The sequence below is a fragment of the Trichomonas vaginalis genome, chromosome I (assembly GCF_026262505.1).
Source record: "Trichomonas vaginalis G3 chromosome I, whole genome shotgun sequence".
NCBI classification, from domain to species: domain Eukaryota; phylum Parabasalia; order Trichomonadida; family Trichomonadidae; genus Trichomonas; species Trichomonas vaginalis.
Genome location: NC_067203.1, coordinates 27,256,240 through 27,281,000, shown reverse-complemented (window position 1 = coordinate 27,281,000; position 24,761 = coordinate 27,256,240). Strand labels below are relative to the sequence as shown.

At 32.9% G+C, this 24,761-nt stretch overlaps 1 protein-coding gene and 3 pseudogenes across 4 annotated transcripts, besides 4 other annotated features; 3 read left to right on the top strand and 1 right to left on the bottom strand.

Moving 5' to 3' along the window:
• Positions 1-15,634: part of a mobile genetic element that runs on past the window's edge.
• Positions 13,195-14,461, bottom strand: TVAGG3_1058840 (annotated as a pseudogene). Its single transcript has one exon. A coding segment is annotated over exon 1 (1,267 nt).
• Positions 15,545-15,634: a terminal%2Cinverted (terminal inverted repeat of Maverick-3 transposon ID:TVAGG3_1058830).
• Positions 15,635-15,979: 345 nt separating this feature from the next.
• Positions 15,980-16,761: a mobile genetic element.
• A 373-nt stretch (positions 16,762-17,134) lies between these two features.
• On the top strand, positions 17,135-17,521 carry TVAGG3_1058810 (uncharacterized protein; the record flags this gene model as incomplete). The annotated part of the gene is made up of 1 exon (XM_001298229.1): positions 17,135-17,521. The coding sequence occupies one exon, from the start codon at positions 17,135-17,137 to the stop codon at positions 17,519-17,521; it is 387 nt and encodes a 128-aa protein (XP_001298230.1).
• Positions 17,522-18,625: 1,104 nt separating this feature from the next.
• Positions 18,626-24,761: part of a mobile genetic element that runs on past the window's edge.
• On the top strand, positions 19,879-23,011 carry TVAGG3_1058790 (annotated as a pseudogene). The gene has a single exon. A coding segment is annotated over exon 1 (3,133 nt).
• Positions 23,546-24,735, top strand: TVAGG3_1058780 (annotated as a pseudogene). The gene has a single exon. A coding segment is annotated over exon 1 (1,190 nt).

The window sequence follows — 24,761 nt, the reverse complement described above, 5'->3', positions numbered from 1 at the left end:
TTTTTGCTAAATTCGGCAAAAATATATTTTAGGGTAGATGGTTAGATCTAACCTGTCTTCTACCCTCTTTTCTACCCTCTTGAATTTTCATGAATTTTCATGAATTTCATCGTAAATGTTTTGTCGAAACTTCATCGTAAATGTTTTGTCAAACATGAACGTAAATGTTTTGTCGAAACTTCATCGTAATGAGTGTAAATGACCCAAAGATAATTACGTATTTTGTAGGGGTAGATAGGTCTTAGATTCTGAATCCTGTCTTCATACCCGTCTTTTCGTACCCTCTTGAATTTTTCATGAATTTTCCCGAAAATAAAAAATAAAAACTAACTTTATTTTATTTATTTTTTTTATTTTTGTATAAAAAAATAAAAATGTCAAACAATCGGCACAAACAACAATTCAAACAACAACAGCACCAAACTTCTTTAGTCATGAACCCAACTTCAATGTTAGTAGAGATGAAAAGCTTCATTCCTTCTTCATATACTTTCCGAAACAACAATCCAGAAGATAAAGCAAGAACTTTTTAACAAGTAATCTTAGACTGTAGTGCGAAAGATGAAACAACAAATGAACAGTATCTTTTATGAAATGCAGGATATTAGTTGACCATCTACCTAAACTTCCTGAAATCAACAACAAAAAACTCACTATTCCAGAATTCGATGAAATAGAAGTCTCAAAGCAACTGACTCAGTAGAAATAAGAGAAGTTCATACGAAAGGTAAACTGATGAGTTTCTTGGATTTCATTGCAACCCAAAGTCATGGACAAAGATTGCGATATGGTGGTATTATAAAAACATTTCTGCACATATACAAATTGCTGGGGAGTTAAGACCTCGACAACTTTGTTTCGTTAGTGCAAAATGGTATGGCAGATAAGAGATAAAATAGAGATGATGGGTAAGATGTATGGAATGAACAGCAGATAAAACCCGCAACTTTTGAGGTTAAAGAGAGCAATTGACGCCTTTATGTCAATACTAGCAGGTAAGATTTCAATGTACAATTGCTAAAATGAACCACAATGTTCAAAAATGTAAAGCAGCAATGAGGAAATAAACTACTCCGTCAAAGAGATAGAACGTATGCGAAACGACTATGCTGACTTAAAGAAAGAAGTAGAGAAACCAGCAGAAGATAAAAATGGACATGTTGACATTTCTGAACAAAAACTATCCAACAGCTGACGTTTCCTTCTATCTTGATGTCAAGAAGAAATATAAAAGAAACATTCGGCATAGTTAAAAACATTCGATGTACTGAACGAAGAAATAGAAGCTACGAAATTGTTTAGAATTTCACGAATTCAACAATGTTTACCATGGTAAAACGCTTATTATAAATAACGGGGTAGAAATGAGGGTAGAAAAGAGGGTAGAGCTATCCCATCTACCCTAAAAATATATTTTTTATTGAATATCTAGAGTAAATTCTGATACTGAGTAAAATGCACATATGGGAACACGTATACTTTTTCAGTAAGGACATATGGGGTAGTAAAAGAGGTTTAGAAAACAGGTTAGATCTAACCTTCTACCTCTAAAATATTATTTTTGGCTTGATTTACACTCATTGACGAAGAAGTCTGACAAAACATTTTGACAACATCGTTAGAAAACAGCGCAAAAACTCTTGAATTTTGTATAAAAAATAGCAACCCGCGGAATTCCGGCGGTTGGTATATTCTTCACAAAATGCTTGTTTTGAGGTCGAGCCAAAAGTGGCTCCACCGTAGAAAAACACACAAAACTCATTTTGGTCTTATTTTAACGCTCTATAAGTTTGAGTCAAAAACACTTGACGAACAGAAGTCTGATTTCCTGTGTTGGTTGTTACATAGAATGTCGGTGTTGTACACCATTTTCAGAGGAAGTCAATTTGTGACTGGTGACCTGGTGACAGCCTTAAAAACTCTATGAAATTCGTATAAAAATTGCGACCTCGCGGTAAAACCGAGGAACGGCCTAAAAACACAATTAAAAATGGTTTAAAAAAAACTTTTGCAAGCCGACTTTACAGGGAGTCACTAAAACACATGAAATTCTGTCAAAAAATCCCCTGAAAATCATGAGATCTTTCCTAAGATAGAAAAAATAACGCTAGTTTTTTATAAATTATGTTTTTTTTTTTGTGTATGTAAGAATCACAGAATATGTCAAACATTGGAGGTTAGAAACATTTAGAAAGATAGACAAATTGACCATCTAAAGTGGTTAGAATAGGTGATTTAAAATCTAAAGAATCTCAAAGAAATACAACAAATATTCTTTTGTAGCAGTTCTAACACTTATCTGAAAAGACAAACATCCCACGACTTGGGGTTAGAAATGCTTCTACTTCAGAAAATTTTGACAGAAAGAAATTCCCTGAGACTTTATTTGATATATCGGTAAAGACTATAGGAAACTACAGTCATATCTTCATTGCACAAAAGTGCTATATACCACTGTGTTGTTATGGATTGACCCAGTGTGGATATAACTTCAAAATATTGGATTCATTTTCGGATCTCAGAACGTGCTGCAAGTAGAAGGCTTACTTTACATCGGTTCAGAAACTCGAGGACTTCAACGACAAAATAAGATATAAGATACGGTAAGAACATAATTCATATAACTCTAAGAATATGACAGTACAGTCAACCTTAGAGTTAAGTTGTGTTCGTTACACGAATATGAGAGCTGCAGAAGACGAGAATACTTGAAAAGTTTGAGAAGATGTGATGGTGCTCCCACGAGAGTGTAAAGAAAACGTTTTGAAGTAGATGAGGAATAGATAAAGCTTATGAATTATTTGAAGGAAGTTGCTGAAAAACATACACTTGATAAATAGACTTTCACCATGTAAAACGCTTATAAAATAAACTGGTTAGAAAAGAGGGTAGTGACGAGACAGGTTAGATTAACCCCCAGTTTCTACCCTTAAATTATACTTTTTGCTGAAAAATACCAACAAATCTGTAGTAAAAGCATAAAGATTGCTATCCCTCGAAAAAATCGCGAGGGTCTAGAGATTTCGTCATGAAATCTATGAAGAACAGCGATAGGTAAGAACCTATTAGTCGTCAAAAAACTCTATGAAAATTCGTGAAGAACAGCGAGTAGGGAAAAAAACTGGGTCTTGGCATAAAACTCTATGAAAACGCAGTGAGTTTCCTTAAGACAGAAAAAATAAAGTTAGTTTTATATTTTATATTTATTTTTTATCCTGATGTATATAAAGACAGATATGTCAACAACCGAGAACACAACAACAGTTATAGTCCATGAAGCTATAAATGAAGAATACGCAGTACATACAGTTTAACAAACAATTGCGTCTAATTCGTTCGGTCAAAGACGAATTGTACCAAATGCAAAAGTATTTTGACGGCATGTTTTTGCTCCAGTATACCAAATCACGCAGACGATTGTGGTTCAAAAACCGAAGCACACAAGAACTTTTGAGTGAAATTTTCTCTAGACCCGAGATTCTCGGCCTTGCATAAAAACACCATGAAAATCGTAAAATTTGCCATAATAAATTTAGAGAGGATTATGTACATAGACTTCTTGTAAATAATGTGCACAATGGGCTTCAGCTCGCTATTCATGGTATGTTTTGTAAACTTCTTGACGGAAATTCACAGACAAGAACGTGAAGACTAGAGAACAAGCTTGAAGCAAAAGACAAAAACATACAGAAAAGGAATACCACGTTCGGTACCAAAAGGAAAGGAAAAGAGAACTATAAGTATATTTAGATACTGAAGAGATGGAAAATGAGAAGATAAAGATATGGTTATGTTGCATTTAGTCAGAAGAAACAACAAGAGCTTTTACGACCTTGCTAAGATTTACAAATCTGACAGAAATTGGTTCTATCGCGAAATACCTACGATTTCAATGACACCGAATGAAGATGTTAAACAATAGTTCAAGATTACGTTACCTCAAACACACTATGATATGAAAAGGTTGTACAATACTTACATTCAAGAAGATTTGCCATTGTTAAAGGAAAAAATAACAGAGTATTTTGACAACTTAAACAAGCAGAGTAGTATGAACCATTTATTTTCAAGCTTGACTTCAGATGGCTCAGGTAGCTCTATAATTTAAATTGCCTCCGTCAAATCCTTCTGGGTCTATGTCGGTCATTGTTTTCAAGGACAAGTCTTTTATTGTTTCAGACAAGTCTTTACTTTTTCCACAAGACAAGTCTTTTACTTTTTCAAGAAAGTCTTTTACTTTTTTCAAGACAAGTCTTTTACTTTTTTCAAGAAAAGTTTGACTTTTTCAAGGAACAAGTCTTTTACTTTTCAAGACAAGCGTTATTTTGTCAAGAAATTTTGGTGTAAAGTTCTCAAATTTGAGAACAGTGGTCTTGCATTTCAGATACTGATCAGACACCGTACTTTTTCAAGACAAGTTCTTACTCTTTCAAGACAAGATTCTGTTTACTTTTTCAAGACAAGTCTTTTACTTTTCAAGACAAGTCTTTTACTTTTTCAAGACAAGTTCTTTTTACTATTTGGTTTCAAGACAAAGTCTTTTACTTTTTCAAGACAATGACTGACGTACCACCAACCGAGTCCATTCCAAAGACAGAAGAACCGAAAGCCCCAGCACCACAACAGAACTAAGACTAAAAACACTTAGATTTTTCAAGCTTGACCTTTTACAATTTGAAACTTTGTTCGCGTAGATGTGAATTCTGAAAGAAGTATGAGGCGTCTTGTATGACTTTGTACTTCTCCCATAGTTCATGTCTGTAAACTTACCTGCCATGGACTCTTTCATAAGTTCCATGAAATTCGTCTTCGGACAATCCAGGGAAAAAGTATGATATCAGTAAGTTATTCTTTTAAAACATCCTTACTTAAACTCTTTGCTGTCTGTACACAAATGACAACCAGAGATGTTAAAAGTGTCTGAGCTTCTTAAGAATTCGACACATGTCTTGTTCTCTGTTCTTTAACAAAAGGGATGAGAAGCAAAAGTCATCCTAAGATAAGAAGACATCTATGAGGGTAAGTCTCTCTCAATCGTAAGAATTGCAATTTCTTCGAAAATGTATTTCATCTCTTTCTGTTTTGTTTCTTGAAGGTGTTTTTCTCTAATATTCTCTGCATTTCTCATTTGGGTCTTTAAATACTAGAATTTATATACTCATTTATAAGCATTATACTTCAAAACTCTTTCTTTGGGTACTTCTTTATCCAATCTAACAACTCAGTATCCTTATACATACTAACTTAGACTTCTTTATAATATTTTGAACAATGTGACGGTTTGATCGAATTGGACCAGAAGTACTACAAATAACAACTAACTCATAGAATGGTTCTTCTCATCTAGTTCTGTTGTTGTGCAGCCATTTTAAGATAAGTGAAATGTCCTTGCCCGGACCCAGGTGGTGCGATTAGACCTGTGTTACCATTCTGAGCAAAATAAGAAACTTGTCATGGTATGGGGTTTTATCTGAGCATTTTCTAACTTCCTCTTGTTCTTGCTTTTTAAAACATTTCTCAAATTTCTTGTCAATGTCAGCAAACTTTTTTTCTAAACATATTTTTTTAGAAAAATTAAAATTTTTATCTTTTAGAAAATGTCTACAGTCGATTTACGCTATATCTATATTTCGAGAAAAGCTTTTGACTCTAAAAACTTCTGTCGACCATATAAATTCTTATACATAGTTGTAAACAAGAAAGGTGAATTTGTTCTAAAGTTCTGTTTCTGGGAATATGACAAAGAACCATAAAACATTAGCCAGAGAAGTTCTTAAAATTTGTTCAATAGACAGGACTTGTTGACAGAGATGACACCGATTGGGAAAGATGAAGTCCAACAAAAGTTCTTTAGAATGCAAAGAAGACAATTGCGCTGTTCTTTGAAGATGAAAATAGAGAAACAGAATATATGAGCTATAAAGGACAAAAGAACTTTATACATAAATATGGTTCTGAGAAATTTGACATAAGCTCCACCAGAAAAAGAAGAACCCGCTGAAGACGCATGAGAAGAAGAGAAAGAAAGTAGAAGAAGAGAAGAAAGAAGCCGACCAGGTTCCCAAGGAAACAGAAATTTGACATGTCTAAAAATAAAATTTTATTTTTATAGAACAATTCTGGAGTTCACAATGTCAAATGTTTCTCTCCTTTTTAGGAGCAAACTAAACTGGGTATTAGACTCTAATAATCTTTTTACCTAATTTACCTTGACTCAAACTTCATACTATGTTGACTTTCTAGTAATATTCATAGTCGTCTGCTTTCTCTTTGGTTCATAAGGCTATTAACAAGTTTGCGTACTGCTTTTGCCTTCTTCCGAGTTTTGAGAACTTTCTGTTTCAAAATTTTCTATTGAGTCTGCTAACCAACCTCTCTATGTCTAAGTTCTTTCAGAATTTTCGCTACCATTTTTAGTCACAATAGCAAACTTAACTGGTTCGATGATTCCAAAACTTTGTGTCAAATATGTAGGACTTTTTCAAAATGGTAGAAGTGAAATATTCAAATAAGCGAATGGTCTAGTTGCTTCTTTGACTTCTGTATGTATACTGTCTGACTGAAATACGTATTTCGTCATCTTTTCTAGTCAGAGTAAAAAAAATATTTTTTTTAAATATTACTACTCAGAAAAAATTTTTTCTGCTGTATATGACGCCTTCTGGTATGTCTAAGAATTTTCTGACATTATGCCATGAATGTTCGTTATTAAGACGCTGCCAATATAACCATCACTCTTGACAATTACTGTTTATTAGAATTCGTACAGAATGAACCTTTCATACTAGAATCAGCTCGACAAGTTAGTCTCAGTCTATAAACAAGCGCTTCATATTACAACTCCTTGTTCTGCCTTTCTAACAATGTTTGTCTCTCCTTTCGGTATATGGAATTTGCTCTTGGGATTGAACTTAGAAATATCTAATGTTATGAAAATATGAGAACAAGTGGGTTGTAAAAGTTAGGTGTCAAAGTTCTGCTAAGTCGTCAAAATATTCTGTATCTTGCATATGAGAATCTGACGTTCTGACAACTACATATCTTCTGTCAAACTTCTAACTTCATCGGAACGGCGTTGTTTGAAACCATAATGAAATATTTGGCAACATTTCACAAACATCTTTGGTCTTTTATATTTCTTTCAGACAACTCCAACTTTGTCCTGTTATAAGTACTCTTCAAAGCATCTGAGTTTAAAAGCCTTATGTTGATCTATGACTTTGAAGGTTCGTTACATCACTATATAGTTTCATTAGTTCTCGTATTTTGATGGAGTTAAATTTACCGCAATGTTTTCTAAGTTGTCTATTTAGGGTTCGAATAGCCCCTCTAACAGTTTGCACAAAACTAATCTGGGTAAAGAAGCTGTGATTCTTACCAGTGTGTGCCTATGATCATTATCACAATTATATAGATGAGAAGCAGTTATTCATCTTTTAGCATCTGGATGTTGTAAGTATCGTTTGCAAACCAACATATCAGATATTACTCATAGAAAACTCTTTTCGTTTTACCATTGCATATAATTTCCTTTGAACATTGGTCTAACCAAGCTTCTATAATATTTCTGTTCCATTCTACTATGTTCGTTATTTATATCAGTGAAAGATAGAATAGAAGTTTGGAGAAGGTGTATAAACTTTATACCTCGAAACTGAAAAAATCTTCTAACGTTTTGACAATAGCATTATCTCCTAAGAGCGATCTAACATCTTCAAATCCAACCTGGTTACGACATTTTATTTTACTTAGTTTCGCTGTCCTTACATTCTTGTTTCATTAACTAATTGTTAGCATCTTGGTTTGTTTAAAGACACGTATCCTCCATTCTTTCATGACCATAACCATTCTGGGGCAGAGTCGACATAATGACTAAACGTTTCTCCAAATCTCGACTGCCTTTGAATTATAGTTCTCTAAATGGACACTTATTTCTGGAATGCTTGGAAGTCATAAAAAAGTTCTGGAAACATCTATTTCTGTACATTTTTTTAAAAAATAAAAAAACATATTATGTTTTTTTCTTGACTGCTTCGATTTGTTTCATTTGTTGCATATTGTTGATTCTTATGAGCTATTTGTTGTTGAAGTTTTCCTTGTAATACAATACTTTCACCAGTCTGCATCTTCAATTCGAAACTTTCTGCCGCGATCATTCACTAATACAATAGGACATATAAAGCTTTTACAGGAACAAGTTTGCGCTCAACTAAGTGTTCAACGGTAATTACTTGCACAAACAGTTCAGTCTTGAGTTCACTAGGCTTGAAAATTCCTGCATTTCGAATGAGAAAATAGAGCTAACACGCAGCAGAAGTCAAGTAATAGTGTTTATACTCATCAAGTATCGTTTTGGTATAATAGTTTCATGTTGATTCCTTCACTGATTCGAATAACACTTTTGAACCAAGTTTGAAACAATATATAAATTTGGTGTTGACTTTAATGTCAATGGTAATAGACATTCCTGTATGAACCTTTTCACTGTTATAGGAAACGTGTGGTATTAAGTAAAAACCAGATATAATTTGTTATATAGCTCATTATCGTTTTATAGTAAACTTCCAAAAGTCGGAATCCAAATCCATAATCGAACCACTGCTCTAGTTTGCACAGCACATGTATACAGACCGTCCTGTAAGTATTAAATCAAGTTAACAAAACCTGTTTGGTGGTATATCTGAGTAAGATATCTTCAAAGCGAGATTTTGATTCAACCATTAACACAATAATAAATCCGTGTCTCGGTGTCAAAAGCAGGACAAAACAGGGCTTTAGTGTCATTTGTGTTAAGGTTAGTTTTACAAATCGTCCTTGAGGACTTGTAAGTTTGTTGTTATAAGAATTATATGACTCAGGGGTTTTTAGTTAGATAATAGTATAAACCACTACATGTCTCTGCCATTTTACTTAGCAATAAAGTAAATTTTTAATTCGAAATGTTGTGGTCGTCAATATTCTTTATACGTCTGGGAAACTCTATATTTTAAGTTCAAGCGTTTCACCTCCTTTATAACGTATATTATTTCAATAGGGACATTATATGAAAACAACCAAGGCAACCAATGTCGGGTTCTCTATTTCCTTTGATGTTTATTATATCGTCGTCGCCTCTGTCAAAAGTTTCAATAGTTCTTTCAAACTTATGTTGAGGTGCCATAGACATATTGAGTCTCCACTTTATACATGTGTGGTTGTGTATCGACCTAAGCTTTAACAATTATACCTATTAGCTTGAAAATGTCTCTCCTGAGTTTTAAGTTTGTGTCTTTAAGATTTGCGTTGCGTTAGTCTGTTTCGAATATCTGCAACAGAACTTAAGTTTTTCCTCTGACTAACTTCAGGAATATGTGGGTTCTTTTACAGGAACACATTGTTATACCATCTTCGTCTTCGTATGGTTTCCCCACTTCAACATCTCTTTATCTTTGACAATTGACAACAAACATCTTGCGATGTTTGTTTTGAGTTGGTGAATTTAACTTCACATCTGCCACCGCCTATTAAACCTTTTTTGAAACACTACGCTTCTATTTTTTCGGAATGACATTTTACTCTAGAGAATAAAAAGATGGACGTACTTCCAGTATCTCTCTCGAATTGAAGCCAAGAACCAAAGTGTTTTACATCCAAAACATACCGAAGTCATTGACATGTATAGCTTCTTTAACAAAACAATGTGAAAAATGTTCATAGAAATAGCAGTCTTTTTGCTGACCAACAATATATCTTTCTCATAAAAGCAAAGACAAGTTCGTAATAACCCGAGATGGTGAAAGTTCTTGACCGTTGCACAAAAACTATACAACAAATACCTACGATATTTTTCCTTAAAGGAAGTTTATAATACAACTTATTATGTCAAAACTGGCGTACTGATCAATATTTTGCACGAGAGAAGGTCAGTTCAAGAGAGCAACTTACTGACACCGTGCTGCCACAAATCTGCTCGATGCGGAAGCTGTCGTTATCCAATCTGAGGAAGCCCCAGCAGTTTCATCGAACGAATTTTCAAAAGAGCTCTTCCGTGAAGAAGTGCTATTGGTTTTGTAAACTTCTTTGCTTTCAATTTCATCTGGACCGTCTTCATGTCACCAGGTTATATTGGATTTGTAAGTACCAACAGTTGGAAATACCACCATAAAGTCTTCTGAGTCAGCAAATTGGAATGCCAAGCCAAAAAGTTGTATTGAACGGTCTCCATTTGTATATTTGAGCTTTTGAGCTTCCTGCTATGAGTCCCATACTTTCACTAATGCGATAATAGAACCTTGCATTTCAGGGTTAATGGTTGTTGTGAAGTTGTTGTTTAAAGTTCATAGCATCTAATGTCAAGTTGTATGACCTCATACCTCAACTGTGAATTCGTCTATCTTGGATTTAATATTTTGCCATCTATGTTTATATGATTATTTAATACCAGGTGTTGTGGATAGCAGAAATAGTCATGTATAGTTCGTCTGAACAGTACAAAACAAAGTTCTGCACATGTTTCATTGGCAGTTGTTAAAGCAATACTCTGTTCTTGCACCTGGGTCAGCACTTTTGGTTTTCCAACTTCACCTGAAAGTCGTTTGACGAGAGATGTTTGTGGATAGGGACATTAAGTGAACTGGCAATATATTTGGCAGCTAAGCATTTGAAATATCTGGGCTCCAACATATTAGACTGCAAGTTCTGCTTTCTATTCTCCTTGCAGTTATCAATTTCACTGTCGCATGTGAACCTAACTGGGTCCCAAGCGTTCCCAGCAGCATTGAGGAAATAATACTTACCTTCAGTGTTGAGAGTTTGAGAAACCAAGAGCTAAGTGCAACTTGTCTTTGCAAAATCGGCGAATGAGTTTTGATTTGCTTCCCTTTTACGTCTGTAAGAGTGAAGTGGGCTCTTGCGTTGTGCAATGACTAAGTGTATTTTTGCTTGGACGTAAGTTCAATAGAAATTTTTTTTCCTTGCCCCGTTTGGCAAGTTATCTTAAAAACCTGAGATGAGGGAAAGATGACTAAAGGGTAACTCTAAGTTTCCAGTGTTTACTTGGACTTTGGTACAGCTTTGTCCATTTTGTCCAACAGGAAAGTCTAAACATATAAACTCCCTGGAACGTTTAAGGGTCAGTCTTGTCTATTTTCTCAATAGTTGCCATACTGTCTGTTTGTCTTCTCTAGCTTTGTGGTTGTACTGAGTTCTCTAAAGCGCAGAACCATTCATAGTTTGCCCATGTTACTGTATTGAACTAAGTCAGTAGTCAGAATATAATCTTTACTATCCATGAAAACTTCTGGAGCATATTGCTATCCGACATTAGAAAATTCCAATTGCAACCTTTCTTGTCAGACAACTTGGCAGCGAAAGGTTTTCTTTCAATGTCTTGTTCCTACGTATTAAGAAGATGAGTTGTTCATAGCCAAATTAGTCATATATGATATACCTGTCCTCGCCAACAATAATCTACTATCTGTTCGTTGAAGAAGCGCCTTCTCTCAAACATCTCCCTAGCGTTTCCTAAGTAAGATACAGCAGTTGCTATATTTGTAAGCGTTCAGACTATAAGTTGCCGTGACTATCTGCTCTAATCTGGCATGAGCGCATCATTGTTTTACATTCCGGAAAAGCATACTTCGCATTCATGGCATCCAAAGACTGCATTGGCGTTCTATATGTTTCTGAGCGCGTCACATTTGCACTATGGAGTAAAAATAGATATAGAACTTAGTTGCGCATTTATATATTCGATAATTGTCCCACGTAACACATGCCTTTTACTTCTCCCCTGACTTTGAATTTCTTTTCTCATTGCTTGTTGCACATGTCACTTTGCATTATGCTTCAGCCCCCCTATTCGTATCTCTGTAAATTCCCAGTGTCCTTTTTTGCCCTTTGGCCTCTGGTCGCCCATCTCAGGTACACTAATATCTAGAAAGAGTTTTGTCTATGGTCATGTATTGAGTCTTCGCGTTATTGTTTTGCATTGACTCTTCCTGAGTTTCCGGTCTCATAGCTCTTCAAAATGTCCATATGGAATAAGCTCGTTTCCAAATATATGTTTTTGTAGCCATTCTGGTTTTCTTTCCATGTAACCAATAATATCTTTTGTGAATGGGAAAGCTTTTACCCAATGTTCCAGTCTTGCGTCATTTATTTCTGTAGTTGGTTTTATTTTGTCAAGGAACATGTTTTTCAATACTAACATTTCATTTGGTACTGTCCATTTGAGTTTTCTTAAATATTCATCCCTTCTCGATTCATTGTCTGCAAAGTAAGTTTTTATGACATTTTGCAAACTTTCGTTTGCAAGGTCATGTACAATAGGTTCTCTTCCTTCTTTCTCCCTAACTTTCTTTCTAAACTCTTCACCAAATATACCATCTCTATGGTTCTGTGTAGTTCTTTGAGATAAATGTTCTAGAACGTCAGGTGTTATATTTCCATCAGCCATGTTCATTTCATACTGGTCCAAAATATCTGCATGTTTCATATCTTTCAATGGCATTAAAGCCGCGCTGAAAATACCAGCTATATCTGGTTCACCATTCTCTTCCATTGCGTCTACAACTTCTTGGAATTGAGGTTGTAAGTTTATGAACCACCTATCCGGATTAGCTTTATGACCCCATCTCATTGTAGTTCCATAGTCTGCAGATACAAAAGTAGGTTTGTTTCCATATTGGTTAGGTTCTGAATGAACTTTAAACAATGTTTCATTTCTATATGTTTTGTTGAAATTTAACCTTTTATTTTCACCGAGTTCATCCGAAGATTGAACGTTATATGGTCGTAAGTAAAAAGGATTGTTGTATTTGTGTACATTATCTTTCAGTACTTCCATTCTATGCTGGATATTTTCATCTGATGTTGGAGTCTTTTGTATGTCGGCGAACATTTTTCGATATTCTTCTACTATGTCAGCCGAATTTTTCTTAGACTCTTGGAAAGATTCCATATTCTCCGCATACACTTGTTGAGGGTCAAGATTTTTCGGCTGTTCCAAATCTTCATCTAGTTCTGTGAAGTTAGTTTCCAAAGGAGGGACTTGTTCGTTTCCTTCAGGCTCTTCTAGCTGTTGTTGCTGAACTATTTCTTCCATGTCTGGTTGTATCTGAACTTCTTCCTGTGGAGTTTCTTGTACCTCATCTGCTGGCATTTCATATATTCCGAGACCGTTTTTAACAAGTTCCCTATTTAAGCCATCCGCATTCATAACCCTTTCTTCTTTCGTTCCGTCTCTATTTTTTACGCGTTTCATGAAGATAGTTGAATTATCATTTATCTCTGACATAAAATATCTCGGAGTAAATTCAGTCATGTCATTTGGATGATATGCTATTAAATCATATCCCTTAGCGAGCTTGTATTTTCCAGGTTTGAGCTTATATCCCATTTGGTGCTGAACCATAAAGCTAAATAGGTTCGGGTCAGTATTTCCTTCCTTGAACTTTCTAATAGCTTCTTTATATCTGTCACTAAAGTCAAGAGTATCTGGGTAACCATAATTTTCCTTAAGCATTTTTAAGAATTCTTGGTTTCCTTGTTCGCTACTTCTTTTATGTCCTTGCTCTGTTTGTGCTGGTTGTTGTGCTGGTTGTGGAGGTGGTTGTTGTGCTGGTTGTGGAGGTTGTTGTTGTGGTGCTGGATTTTGAATTGTTGGTTGTTGTTGTGGTGCTGGATTTTGAATTGTTGGTTGTTGTTGTTGTGGTGCATGCCTGCGTCTGTGTCCATGTGACGATGTAAATGTTTTAGGTAGTCCTGCTGCAGGTGCTTCTCTTGAAGGGTTTGGTGGTATAAAAGTTCCACCAGCTGGTATATAAGTTCCACTAGCTAGTATATAAGTTCCACCAGCTGGTATATAAGTTCCACCAGCTGGTATATAAGTTCCACCAGCTGGCACATATGTTCCATCTGCAGCATAATGTCCTACCTGACTTTTCGTTTTTAAGAAAGCATTTACTAGGTCTGTTTTGGTCTTTTGTAACTCTTTTTCTTGACTTTCCACAACAGTTGCTCTAACGGCGTCATAGGCACTTTGAACTGCCTGTCTCGTTGCTGCATCTGTTATTTTCGTCATATTTTGTGCTACTTCTCTTAACTCTTTGTCGAAACCTTCAGACTTCAGTTTCTTTCCAGATGAGAAGTCGTTCACTAGTTTCACCTTACTATGAAGAGCTTCGAAGGCATTCTTAAAGTCAGCATTCATTAAAGCTTCATTTGAACTGTCTTCATCCGCTTGTATTTTTGTCCTTATTGACCCTATAAGTTGGGCTGCTTTAGCGTTGGCTTGGGCATCTAACCAGTCATTATTAGCTTTTATATATTCTGCGCTTTTCATTGCCTTTTGCATGGCTGCGTCGTTATTTTTACTTTCTTGTGCTAAGTTTTCATACTGTACGGTTTGGTTTTGCAACTGTAAAAGTTTTTCTGCCTTTACATTTGCTTCAACTTCTTTTTTATACTCATCGCTATCCATATATGTCTTCAGGGCTTTTTGTTTTATCTCTTCATCTTTCAGTACTTTATATTGAGTAGTATGGTTTTTCAAATTTATAACATCTTGTTCCATTTTTGCTACTTCTGCTGCTTTTTCTGACACTTTTTTCGCATATTCCTCTGTACTTAGTTCTTTCAGTTGTTCTTCTTTCTTCTTTTTCTCTACGTTTAACTCATTGAGTTTCTTTGTGTGTCTGTCATATTCTAGTTTCTTTTCGTTTTCACTTATTTGTTTCTGTATGTCTATGTTTGACTTTTTGACATCTGTTATTGATTTTTGAGTGAACTCAAATTCATTTGACTTTGAGGGTTATAAGCTGTTCCGTCTGCAGCTCCACCATAGCCTGCCATTTTCGCTAAAAGTGCCGCTCGTAAACCTCCACTCTGTGCACCAATAACTCGGTTTAAAAGCATAGGGTTGCTTGACATTTGTTGCAACATAGTGGGGTCATTCATCATTTGTTGTTGCAACTGTTGTTGTGGTGTCAGTTTTACTATTGGATGTTTCAATGCTCTCTTCCTCTTACGTATATTCTTACGTAGCTTACGTGGCATTTTAAGTGAAGTTAAAAAGCGGTTTTTGACAGATGTTTATATGACACTTTTTGTTCAGCACAAAAAACTACTCGGTCAAAGTGTTGTCAGTTTTGTAAAATAACCGTCCTATCTCATTCTATAAGGGGAAAAAGGCTTCTCAAAGTATACTTCCTTGGAACGCCTGTAACTTAAAGCATAACAAAACATGTACGATGAAGAAGTCTTGACAAAACATGTACGATGAAGAAGTTTCGACAAAGCATTTACGATGAAATCATGACAAATTCATGAGGTGAGAAAAGAGGTGAGAAAACAGGTGAGATCTCACCTCTTCACCTAAATTATATTTTTGGGTCATTTACACTCATTACGAAGAAGTCTTGACAAAACATGAAAACATATATAATTTGTGAAAAGCGACAGAAAAAGTGTCAACGGCTGGTCGGCTGGGGCTCCGGTCCTCCTCTTGGGTCTTGTGCAAAATTTCTTATGGGCTAGAAGGCACGAAGTGCCTGGAAGCCTTCCCAATAAAAACTTCATTTATACTAAACATCTTCAGGGCTAGAAGGCACGAAGTGCCTGGAAGCCCCACTCCCTTTTTTTTTTTTTTTTTATTCATATGACCAAATGATAGCCATTAGATTTAATATTATTTTTGAAAATTTTTTAAAACGTATTATTATCGGCGAATGTGTTTGAGAAACTTTGGATTGAATAGTTGCGATTTCACCGAGATATCCCTATATGGGAGTTGGGATTCATACGACAAATACCGTTGCTGATAATAAGATTACATATTATATTAGTTTGAAATTCTATCTATTTTAAGTCTAAATACCTTTTGTGTTCATGAATTTCCGGATAAGGTTATTTTTCCAAATGAAAAGTGCTTATAGCTCTCCAATCGCCATGAATTTATAAAATAGTTTAAGTTATTATCTATCATTAGCGGATAAAGAATGGCAAACCCAAATTTTAGCTAAAAGTGACAGGGAAAAAAAACGTTTAGTATTAAAAAAAAGACCGATGAGAGCTTCGTTCGAAATATAGAGGGAACTGAGAATGCGCAACCATTCTCAGGGAATATTGGATGCTATTCCCGTTCCCTCTGTATGGAAAATTGAGGTTTTCAAAGGGAGTTAAAATAATATCAAATTTATACTAATTTACTTCAAAATACAAAAGTATTTGACAGCTAAAATTAGTTACTTTAGCAAGCCTATCAATACCCTTTTACGATTATTGCTACTTTTTCGAAATAAAAGTAAAAACAAATTTATACTAATTTACTTCAAAATACAAAAGTATTTGACAGCTAAAATTAGTTACTTTAGCAAGCCTATCAATACCCTTTTACGATTATTGCTACTTTTTCGAAATAAAATAAATTTATTATCAAAAACCTTTTTTTTCTTAGTAAAAATAAACGAAATTTTTTACCTTATGAACTTTTGATGGAAATATGCAAATTTAAAATAATAAAGAAAGCCGCGAGCGAAGCGATCGGCTTAGTTCGAAGATTTTGATTCAAATCTTTGCTGATCTGTAATTCGCGGAAGCCGCGAGCGAATCAAGCGGCTTAGGTCTAAGATTTTGATTCAAATCTTTGCTTATATTCCTTAAATTCTTTATGAAACTCGCAACAGTTCCATAAAAAATTTTAAATTCTAAACTGTCGAAATTACCGATCGGTAATCACACCCTTCACGGGTGTGTCACTTTTAGCTAAAATTACCCCTACTCAATAAAATCGTACGTAGTAAATGATATAATAACCGATGATGAATGCTATATCGTTGACATTGATTATTACTCCATTAAATTTTCACCTATTAAAATATTTTACATTAATGTTACTGACTTAAAACAACTAATACCAGAATCGAGCATATATGTAACCCAAATAGACGGATGTAATATAAAAATATCATCCCCTACAATTAAAGAATATAAAAAGTTTATACCAATAAGAATAAATGTGAGTATACCGAATAATTATTCATCGCACGGACAATTGGATCAACAATTTTCCTATTTTGGAATTGTTGTTAGAAAACCGATGAATTATTTATGCACACCATTAAAGTATCCAGGGCATAAATTTACACCTTTCAAAATGGAAGACATTAAACCCATATATCCGTCAGATTACAAAAAATATACCCTCATTTCGGAAGATGAAACGAAGTCAGCATATAAATCAGAAATCCAACAATTTCCCATACTTAAAGCTGTCGACAACCTGGTTATTGCAAAATCATTTGACGAATGCAAACTCGGTACGACAGGATATTTGATAGATTTTAATAAGTTACCATCCGGTACTAATATTAATGGAATCATATTAATCCAACCAAAAAGAATACCTTCGATGGTTCTTTTCTTCCCAACAATGGGATTCACAATATGCGAAGAAGAAATGGATAGTATAAGAGAATTCATAAAAATGGATGAAATAAATGCTATCAATTTTGATTACTGTGCAAATGTGCTCAACAAATAAAAAATTTATTTTTTTAGAAATGAACCCATATGTGAACAATATCTACGACAAAACTATTTGCCGAATGGATTCGATTAATTTACAAAGTAATGGTCTGTTAAATCAACATATGATAAATCACAGACAAGTATCAGGGGCGCAAATACCATTTAATAAAACTAAGTCAATTACACGCCAAGAAAAACAATCCGATGTGAGTGGTGGAGGAAGAGGAGGAGTGAATTTGGGACCTATGATAAATTTAAGTGATGCAAAGCTCATAAAAACAGTTTGTAATTTAGAGCTTTCATTAGAAAGTATGGAACAAGATATTTCATCTCACGATAAACGAATCATCACGAATGAGAGTAATATATCAGAAGTAGTATATGTGGAAGGGTTTAGTGACTTTTTTTGTTACATCTATATATAGACGATGTATTAAAATATAAATCATAAAAGTATATGTGGAAGTGTTGTGTACGAAGTATATGTGGAAGGGTTTTGTATCATTTTTTGTTACATCTATATATAGACGATGCATTTATTTATAAATCATTAAAAAATTAACATTAATTTTAAAATAATTTATTTTTTTATCTTTTATAAAAGAAGCTATATATAGATGATGTCAGATATTCCGCGATTAATTAAACATTGTTTAAATCCTGAATGGGTTAAACTTCAATTTAAAAATGAAGATTGTGAATTATTAAATGAATATGAAAGCCAAAATAAGCTAATGAGGTATAAATATAATGATAAAGAATATTTAATTTCATGGAATCAATGGAGTCATAATCAAAGACCTCATAAACGAGAAGAAGAAATTGAAAATAATGAAATGGAAATCATTGATGACATTAAAGAGGATGGAATTCCTAAATTTTGTAGAAAAACCTTTAGAACTAAGTTAGGAGCATATAAACGTAGAGTATTAAATCCTGAATACATAAAACATTTATTTAAAAAGGAAGACTGTGAATTATTAAACGTTAATGAATATGAAAATGCTAAATCAAAATTGAAATATAAATATATTGGAAGTGATGAAAGGTGTAAAGATAAAGATAAAGTTTATTCAGTTTCATATAATAACTGGCACACGTTAGGGATAAGAAAACATTTAGGAGATTATGGTAAAAGTTCTGAATTCTTCAAATCTAGTATATACGAGAGAGTAAAAGAAATTAGAAATAATTATTTTCATGAATAAAAAAATAAACTTTGAAAATTTATGTCTTACATTTTTTGAATAATTTATTTTTTTATTTAATGATAAATGAGCGTCACAACTAACAATGTTAAAAAAATGGGATTCACAAATGAGGAAATAAAGGATATATTAGAGGAGGCGGGTTATGAAGTTAATAAATATTATTTAAGAAATTGTCAAAAATTTGCCGAGTTATTAAATGATTTAGATTATGATGGAAAAATGAATAAAGATGATGTTATAAATTTTTTATATCCTACATCTGAAGAAGAAAAACCTAAAGAACCTGATGTTTTCCCTGAATATTATGAAGAACGGATTAAAGATGATGAATATGATGAAATTGAAAGACTGGAAAAAATAAGAGATGAAATAGATGAAAAAATTAAGGAATTAAGAGAAGTTGAAAAATATAATGAGAATGAAGTAGAGGGTTTAATGAATATCCCAGCTTCAGAATCAGAAGTTCAGAAATCTCATGAAGAAAGATATAAAAATTACTTTTTGGAATCTACTAAAAATTTATTAGATGGTGATATTGACGAAACACTTTCAGAAGAAGGCACAAAATTTATTCATAAACATAAGCTTCAGTTTATTGACGATGAAGAATACCCCTGTATATTACTTTCACCTCCTCTTGATTCTGAAAAATTCAAAAAAGCATTGAAAAATGTAACATATGCAACAAATACGATTAAGAAAGAAGACCATGATATTTACACAAATTATTATTTAAATAAATGCACGGGTGTTGATAAAGTTTTTGATTTATTAGATAAAATATCAAAAGAAACAATTGGTACATATAAAATTTTATGCGATTGTGGTTTCATTATTGAAGATACCAATAATGTTTCATATGAAAGAACAGCACCGAAGGAAGATGAAGTGGAAAAGTCTATACCATTCGTTATTAAGAACATAAAAGATATGAAAACTTATAAGCATTATATTTATTCATTTATTTCAGAAAAAATGGAAGCAACCCATAAAACATCATCTCATCATTTTATAGCTATTCATACATTCCTTTTCAAAGTTGTGAAATTAAATAAGACAGGAATTAGATTTAATGTATCAGGGTACGCATTCTTGAGTAAATTAAAATGTATTCGTCACGTCGCAGATGATAAAAATTTATGTGTTCTTAATTCATTTTATGGACTTTAGCCCTGGACTCTCTGAGTCTCGGACTTTAAAAAAAATAAACTTTATTTTTATTTATTTTTTTAATTTTTATTCTTACATAAATGAACAAAAATGGAACAGCTAAAATGAATGATAATCAAATAAGAGCCGAAGGTAGAAGGTTATTTAAACGCTTCTATAACATTCCTGATGGTGTTAATCCTAAAACTCGTAGAAGTTATTTAAACGAAGCAATAGATGCATATGAAGGGTTTGACATTTCATCAGAAAGTGAGAGGTTAGCAAGAATGTTAAACGTTAATATTGATTTTTATTATTGTGACCCTCAACCAGAAGACGTAGACATTAACAAGGTAGACTTTCCATTAGTGGATTCAATAATGATAGATCCAGAATTTGAAACAGTAAATATTTTATTAACACAGAGTCCATGTGGAAAACTTCACGCTGATAGAATAACAGACATTGAAGCACTCACAGGATATAAAGTTTGCCCCTTTTGCAAAGAAGAAGTATATTCTATCCGTGATGATCCAGAAAGGAAAAACCAAAGAAGATTTTTAAAGCATTGTGAGAAATGTAAAGAAAATAATGGAAGATTAATTCAAGACGTTCAATTGCAAAACACACAACAACCATATGCACCACATATCACGAAACAGAAGATATATCAATGGCTATTAGCACATAATTTGCAGGAATATTATAAACCAACAAGATATTATATTACTTTTGACTTTGAAACATTAGAGACTAAAGAAGAACTTCAACTTTCTGAATGTGCAACTTTGAATGCTTACTTAAAACCATTTATGGTATCATCAACTGTCAAAATAAAGCCGCAAAGCGGCGAGGTCGTAGACCGTGATAAAACATTTACGAGGAATTTTTGCTTAACATCAAGTGATTCTTTTATTTCTGATTGGATTGAGTTTTTATTTTCAACCTGTTCATTAGTTGCTAAATCAAATATTGAACAATATGAAGAATTAATGAAGTCACAAACATTAAATGAAAAACAGAAGGAAGTATTTAAAGAACTTCTAGATGAGGAATTCAATAAAGTGAATATCATAGGTTTTAATTCGGGAAAGTTTGATTTAAATTTAATTCTTCGTGATTTAAACACTGCAAAATGGAAAATAAAATCAATGCTGGGTTCATCTTCACAATTTAAGCAAATCATTGTAAAGAAAACAAACATTCCATATGAATTGAGATTTATTGACATCAGAAATTATATAGCGGGTGGGACATTAGACCAATTCACTCGAGATTTCGGAAACAATAAATCACGTGTTAAATCCTTTTTCCCTTATCAATTCATCATGTGGGAAAATTACGAAGAAGAATTATATAAAGAGGAACCATTCACGAAAGATTCATTTTATTCAGCATTAACTCAAGAAACTATATCAGATAGTGATTATCAAATATATCTCAATGATGCTAAAAATTTTAAGAATAGATTAGAATATTTTATTCATTATTGCAATAAAGATGTTGAAATTATGATTGACCCAATTGATAAAATTATTGAAGAAACATTTGTTTATAAAATTGACATGCTTCATAATCTTTCTTTATCATCGAATGCATCAATGATTCGTTACGCTTTAGCATATAAAGACTTTAATCCTAACGAAAAATATCCAGAAGAAGAAAATGTGGAATCAAGTTTTGAATTAACGAAAAAGTATTGGAAATATAAAATTGAATCATATAAGAAACAAGATGAAAAAGCAGAAAGAGATACTAAAAATAATGTTTCAATGGATGATTTTCAATACTATCACGATTTAATCCTTTCATCTAAATGCAAAATGTGTGGTAAAGCGTTTACATATGCAAATAAACCAACATTAGATAGAATCGATAATGAAAAACCACATACCAAAGAAAATTGTCAGTTAATGTGTTGTTATTGCAATGTCGTAAAATCAAATAAAGATGAAGATGTTCAACGTTTAAGAATCAATTTAAGAAATTATGCATTAAAAAATAATTTACCAATGACTTTAGATTCAGTTGAAGCTTATCACATTCTCCGTAATGGAATTACTGGTGGTCTATCAAATGTTCAACATCGTGTTAATCTTAAAGGAATCACACACATTAATAAACTTTCATATAGTCCAGAAACTAAAACTGTATCAAATGAGGACACCACCAACATTATGACTCATTTCGTTGGTGTTGATTTTAATTCATTATATCCTTCATCATTTTCATCTAATCCTCATGATTTCATTCAATATACTGACCATAAAATGTATATGCCGGGAAGATTGAATGGTGTTATCATTTGTGATACAGCAACAAAGAAAGCAAAAGCACTGGGAATTATTAGAAAGAAAAATACTTTATTCGTGGCTGAAGTAAAGGGTCACATTGATGAAAAATACATTAATGATTACATAAACTTTTTACCGATAATAAGAAACTTAGATATTATCACAGATGAAAAAACAATTGGCAGTTTTATGTATAATTACATGAAATCAAACAATCTACCAGTTGACCAGAAACAGAGGAAATTAACTCAGTTAGCATCAACACACAACCAATATCAACCATTTTCTTCTTATTATCTTTGGTATCTAATAGACAGATTTCATTTTATCATTGATGATATTCAATCAATTTTAACATTTACGAAAAACACTTGCTTTAATGAATTTGCGAACGAATTTATGAACGAAAGACAAAAGGCTGAATTAGAAGGAAATAAAGGAAAAAGTTTATTTTGCAAGATTTCACTTAATGGATCATATGGTTACGATGCAATGAATACACAAAATTACGCAAAGACTAAAATAATGAATGCACAGAAGGCACGCGTTGCATGTATGTCAAATAAGTTTAAAAACATAAGAGAAATAGGTGAAGATACGTATCAAGTGATGCTTAAAGATAGATTTTATAGATGTGATACATGTTTACAAGAGGCATTCTTCACTTTAGATAATGCTAAATACTGGTATTTGGTTTTCATTTATGATTTTATGTATAAATGCATGGATGTTAATCGTTTTCATTTCATTGAAGGTGATACTGATTCATCTTATTGGGCAATCGCTGGCGATCCAAGTCTTCCTAACACTCAAGCATTTCAAGCAATTGTACCGATAAAAATTTTATGATAAAAACATTTACAAATTCGCACCATTTGATTTCTTCTGTTTTGATGAGAAATTTAAACCTAAATTAAAGAATAAAGCTGAAGAAAAAGCACATGAGAAGAAGTTATTGGGTTTAGCAATTGAGAAACAAGGTGATAACATGGTTGCTTTATGCCCTAAGTGTTATACTTCATTCAACGGTTCAATTGATGGAAGTGATTTTAAAAAGATTGCACAAAAAATGAAAGGTGTTAGTTTACGACAAAATAAACAATTAACACCTAAAAATTATTTGGATATAATAAATGATAAAGTGATATTTGATGGTCAGAATATTAATTTACAACTTAAAAACGGGTCAATGACTCGCTTAACAATTGGTAAGACTGCATTAACAGGAGCACACACTAAGGCTGTATGTTGTGAAAATGGATGTTGTATGCCATTTATTTAATGAAATGCCACAGAAGAGACAAAAGGAACCGTTAATAATGGTTTTGTACTATGATTCAAAGAGGTGGGCACCCTTAAAACATTTATTTTATTTTTATATAAATGGATAACACAGATTTAAAAATTTTAATTGATGATTTAGTATTTAATCAAAATTTTCTTGATTATTATGATTTAAAAGCATATCTCCAAAAATATAATAAAAATATAACGGGTGATGATATGGATTATTATTATTCGTATTATAAAAATGAAATTTTGAAATATCATGATAAAATAATTTCTGAAATTAAAGACAAAATTAAAAATAATGAATATACAAAGGGAAAAACTAAATCACAGCTTAAACAGTTGAAAGATTTCAAAAATAAAGTATTAACAGAAGAAGATATTGATGAATTATATAAATTATATAATCCCGAGCCGCAAAAGCCAAAGGAACAAAAACAAATGGTACAAACCCAGGTCCTTCAGACCATAAATGATGCACAAGCTTTAATTTATGATTCATTAGTTAAACCATATTCAGCCCGACTTTTAAATGAAGATCAACTTTTGGAATTCATCCTTCAACATAAACTCGAAGCGGGAAAGTATATTAAACCTTTATATACAGCATATTTAAAACAAATGAATAGAATACATCCAGAATTAATGAAGGAAGGAATGAATTCCAAAACTTCATCATCCAAAATCAAAGCAGATAAAATTAAACCACTTGCAACACCAAAACCTCTAACGACAGTACCTGCAACACCAAACCCTCCTCCTTCAGTTAATCCTTCATCATTCACTTTATTATATCCATTTCAAACATTAAAGAAACAAAAAGATTTTAAAAAGGATTTCAAGATATTAAATAAACCAATTGACCCAAAAATTCAACCGTTAAAGGAAAAATTTAGTCGCCCTTCATTTGCACCATATCCATATTCATACGAAATCGATCATTTAGAATATTCAAAAGGAAACGTTACTTATTTATTTGCTATTAACATTAACACCAGATATTTATATTGCATTCCAGTGAAAGGGAAAACAGAACAGGAAACAAGAAGAGCTATTCAATACTTACTAGATCATGAAAGAGTAGATAATATCAGGGGTGATGGTGATAAAGGATTTCAGGCAGCTATGACTCATTATTTCCCACAAATTAATTTTTACTTTTCATCCTCTCCATATACGTTTCATAATAAAATAGTTGATGCGGTAATGAGAACTCTTAGAGATGCGTTAGGGGTTAACGGTCAGATATACTGGGATGGAAATCATGACTCCATCATACAGCAGTTAGTATATTATTACAATAATACAT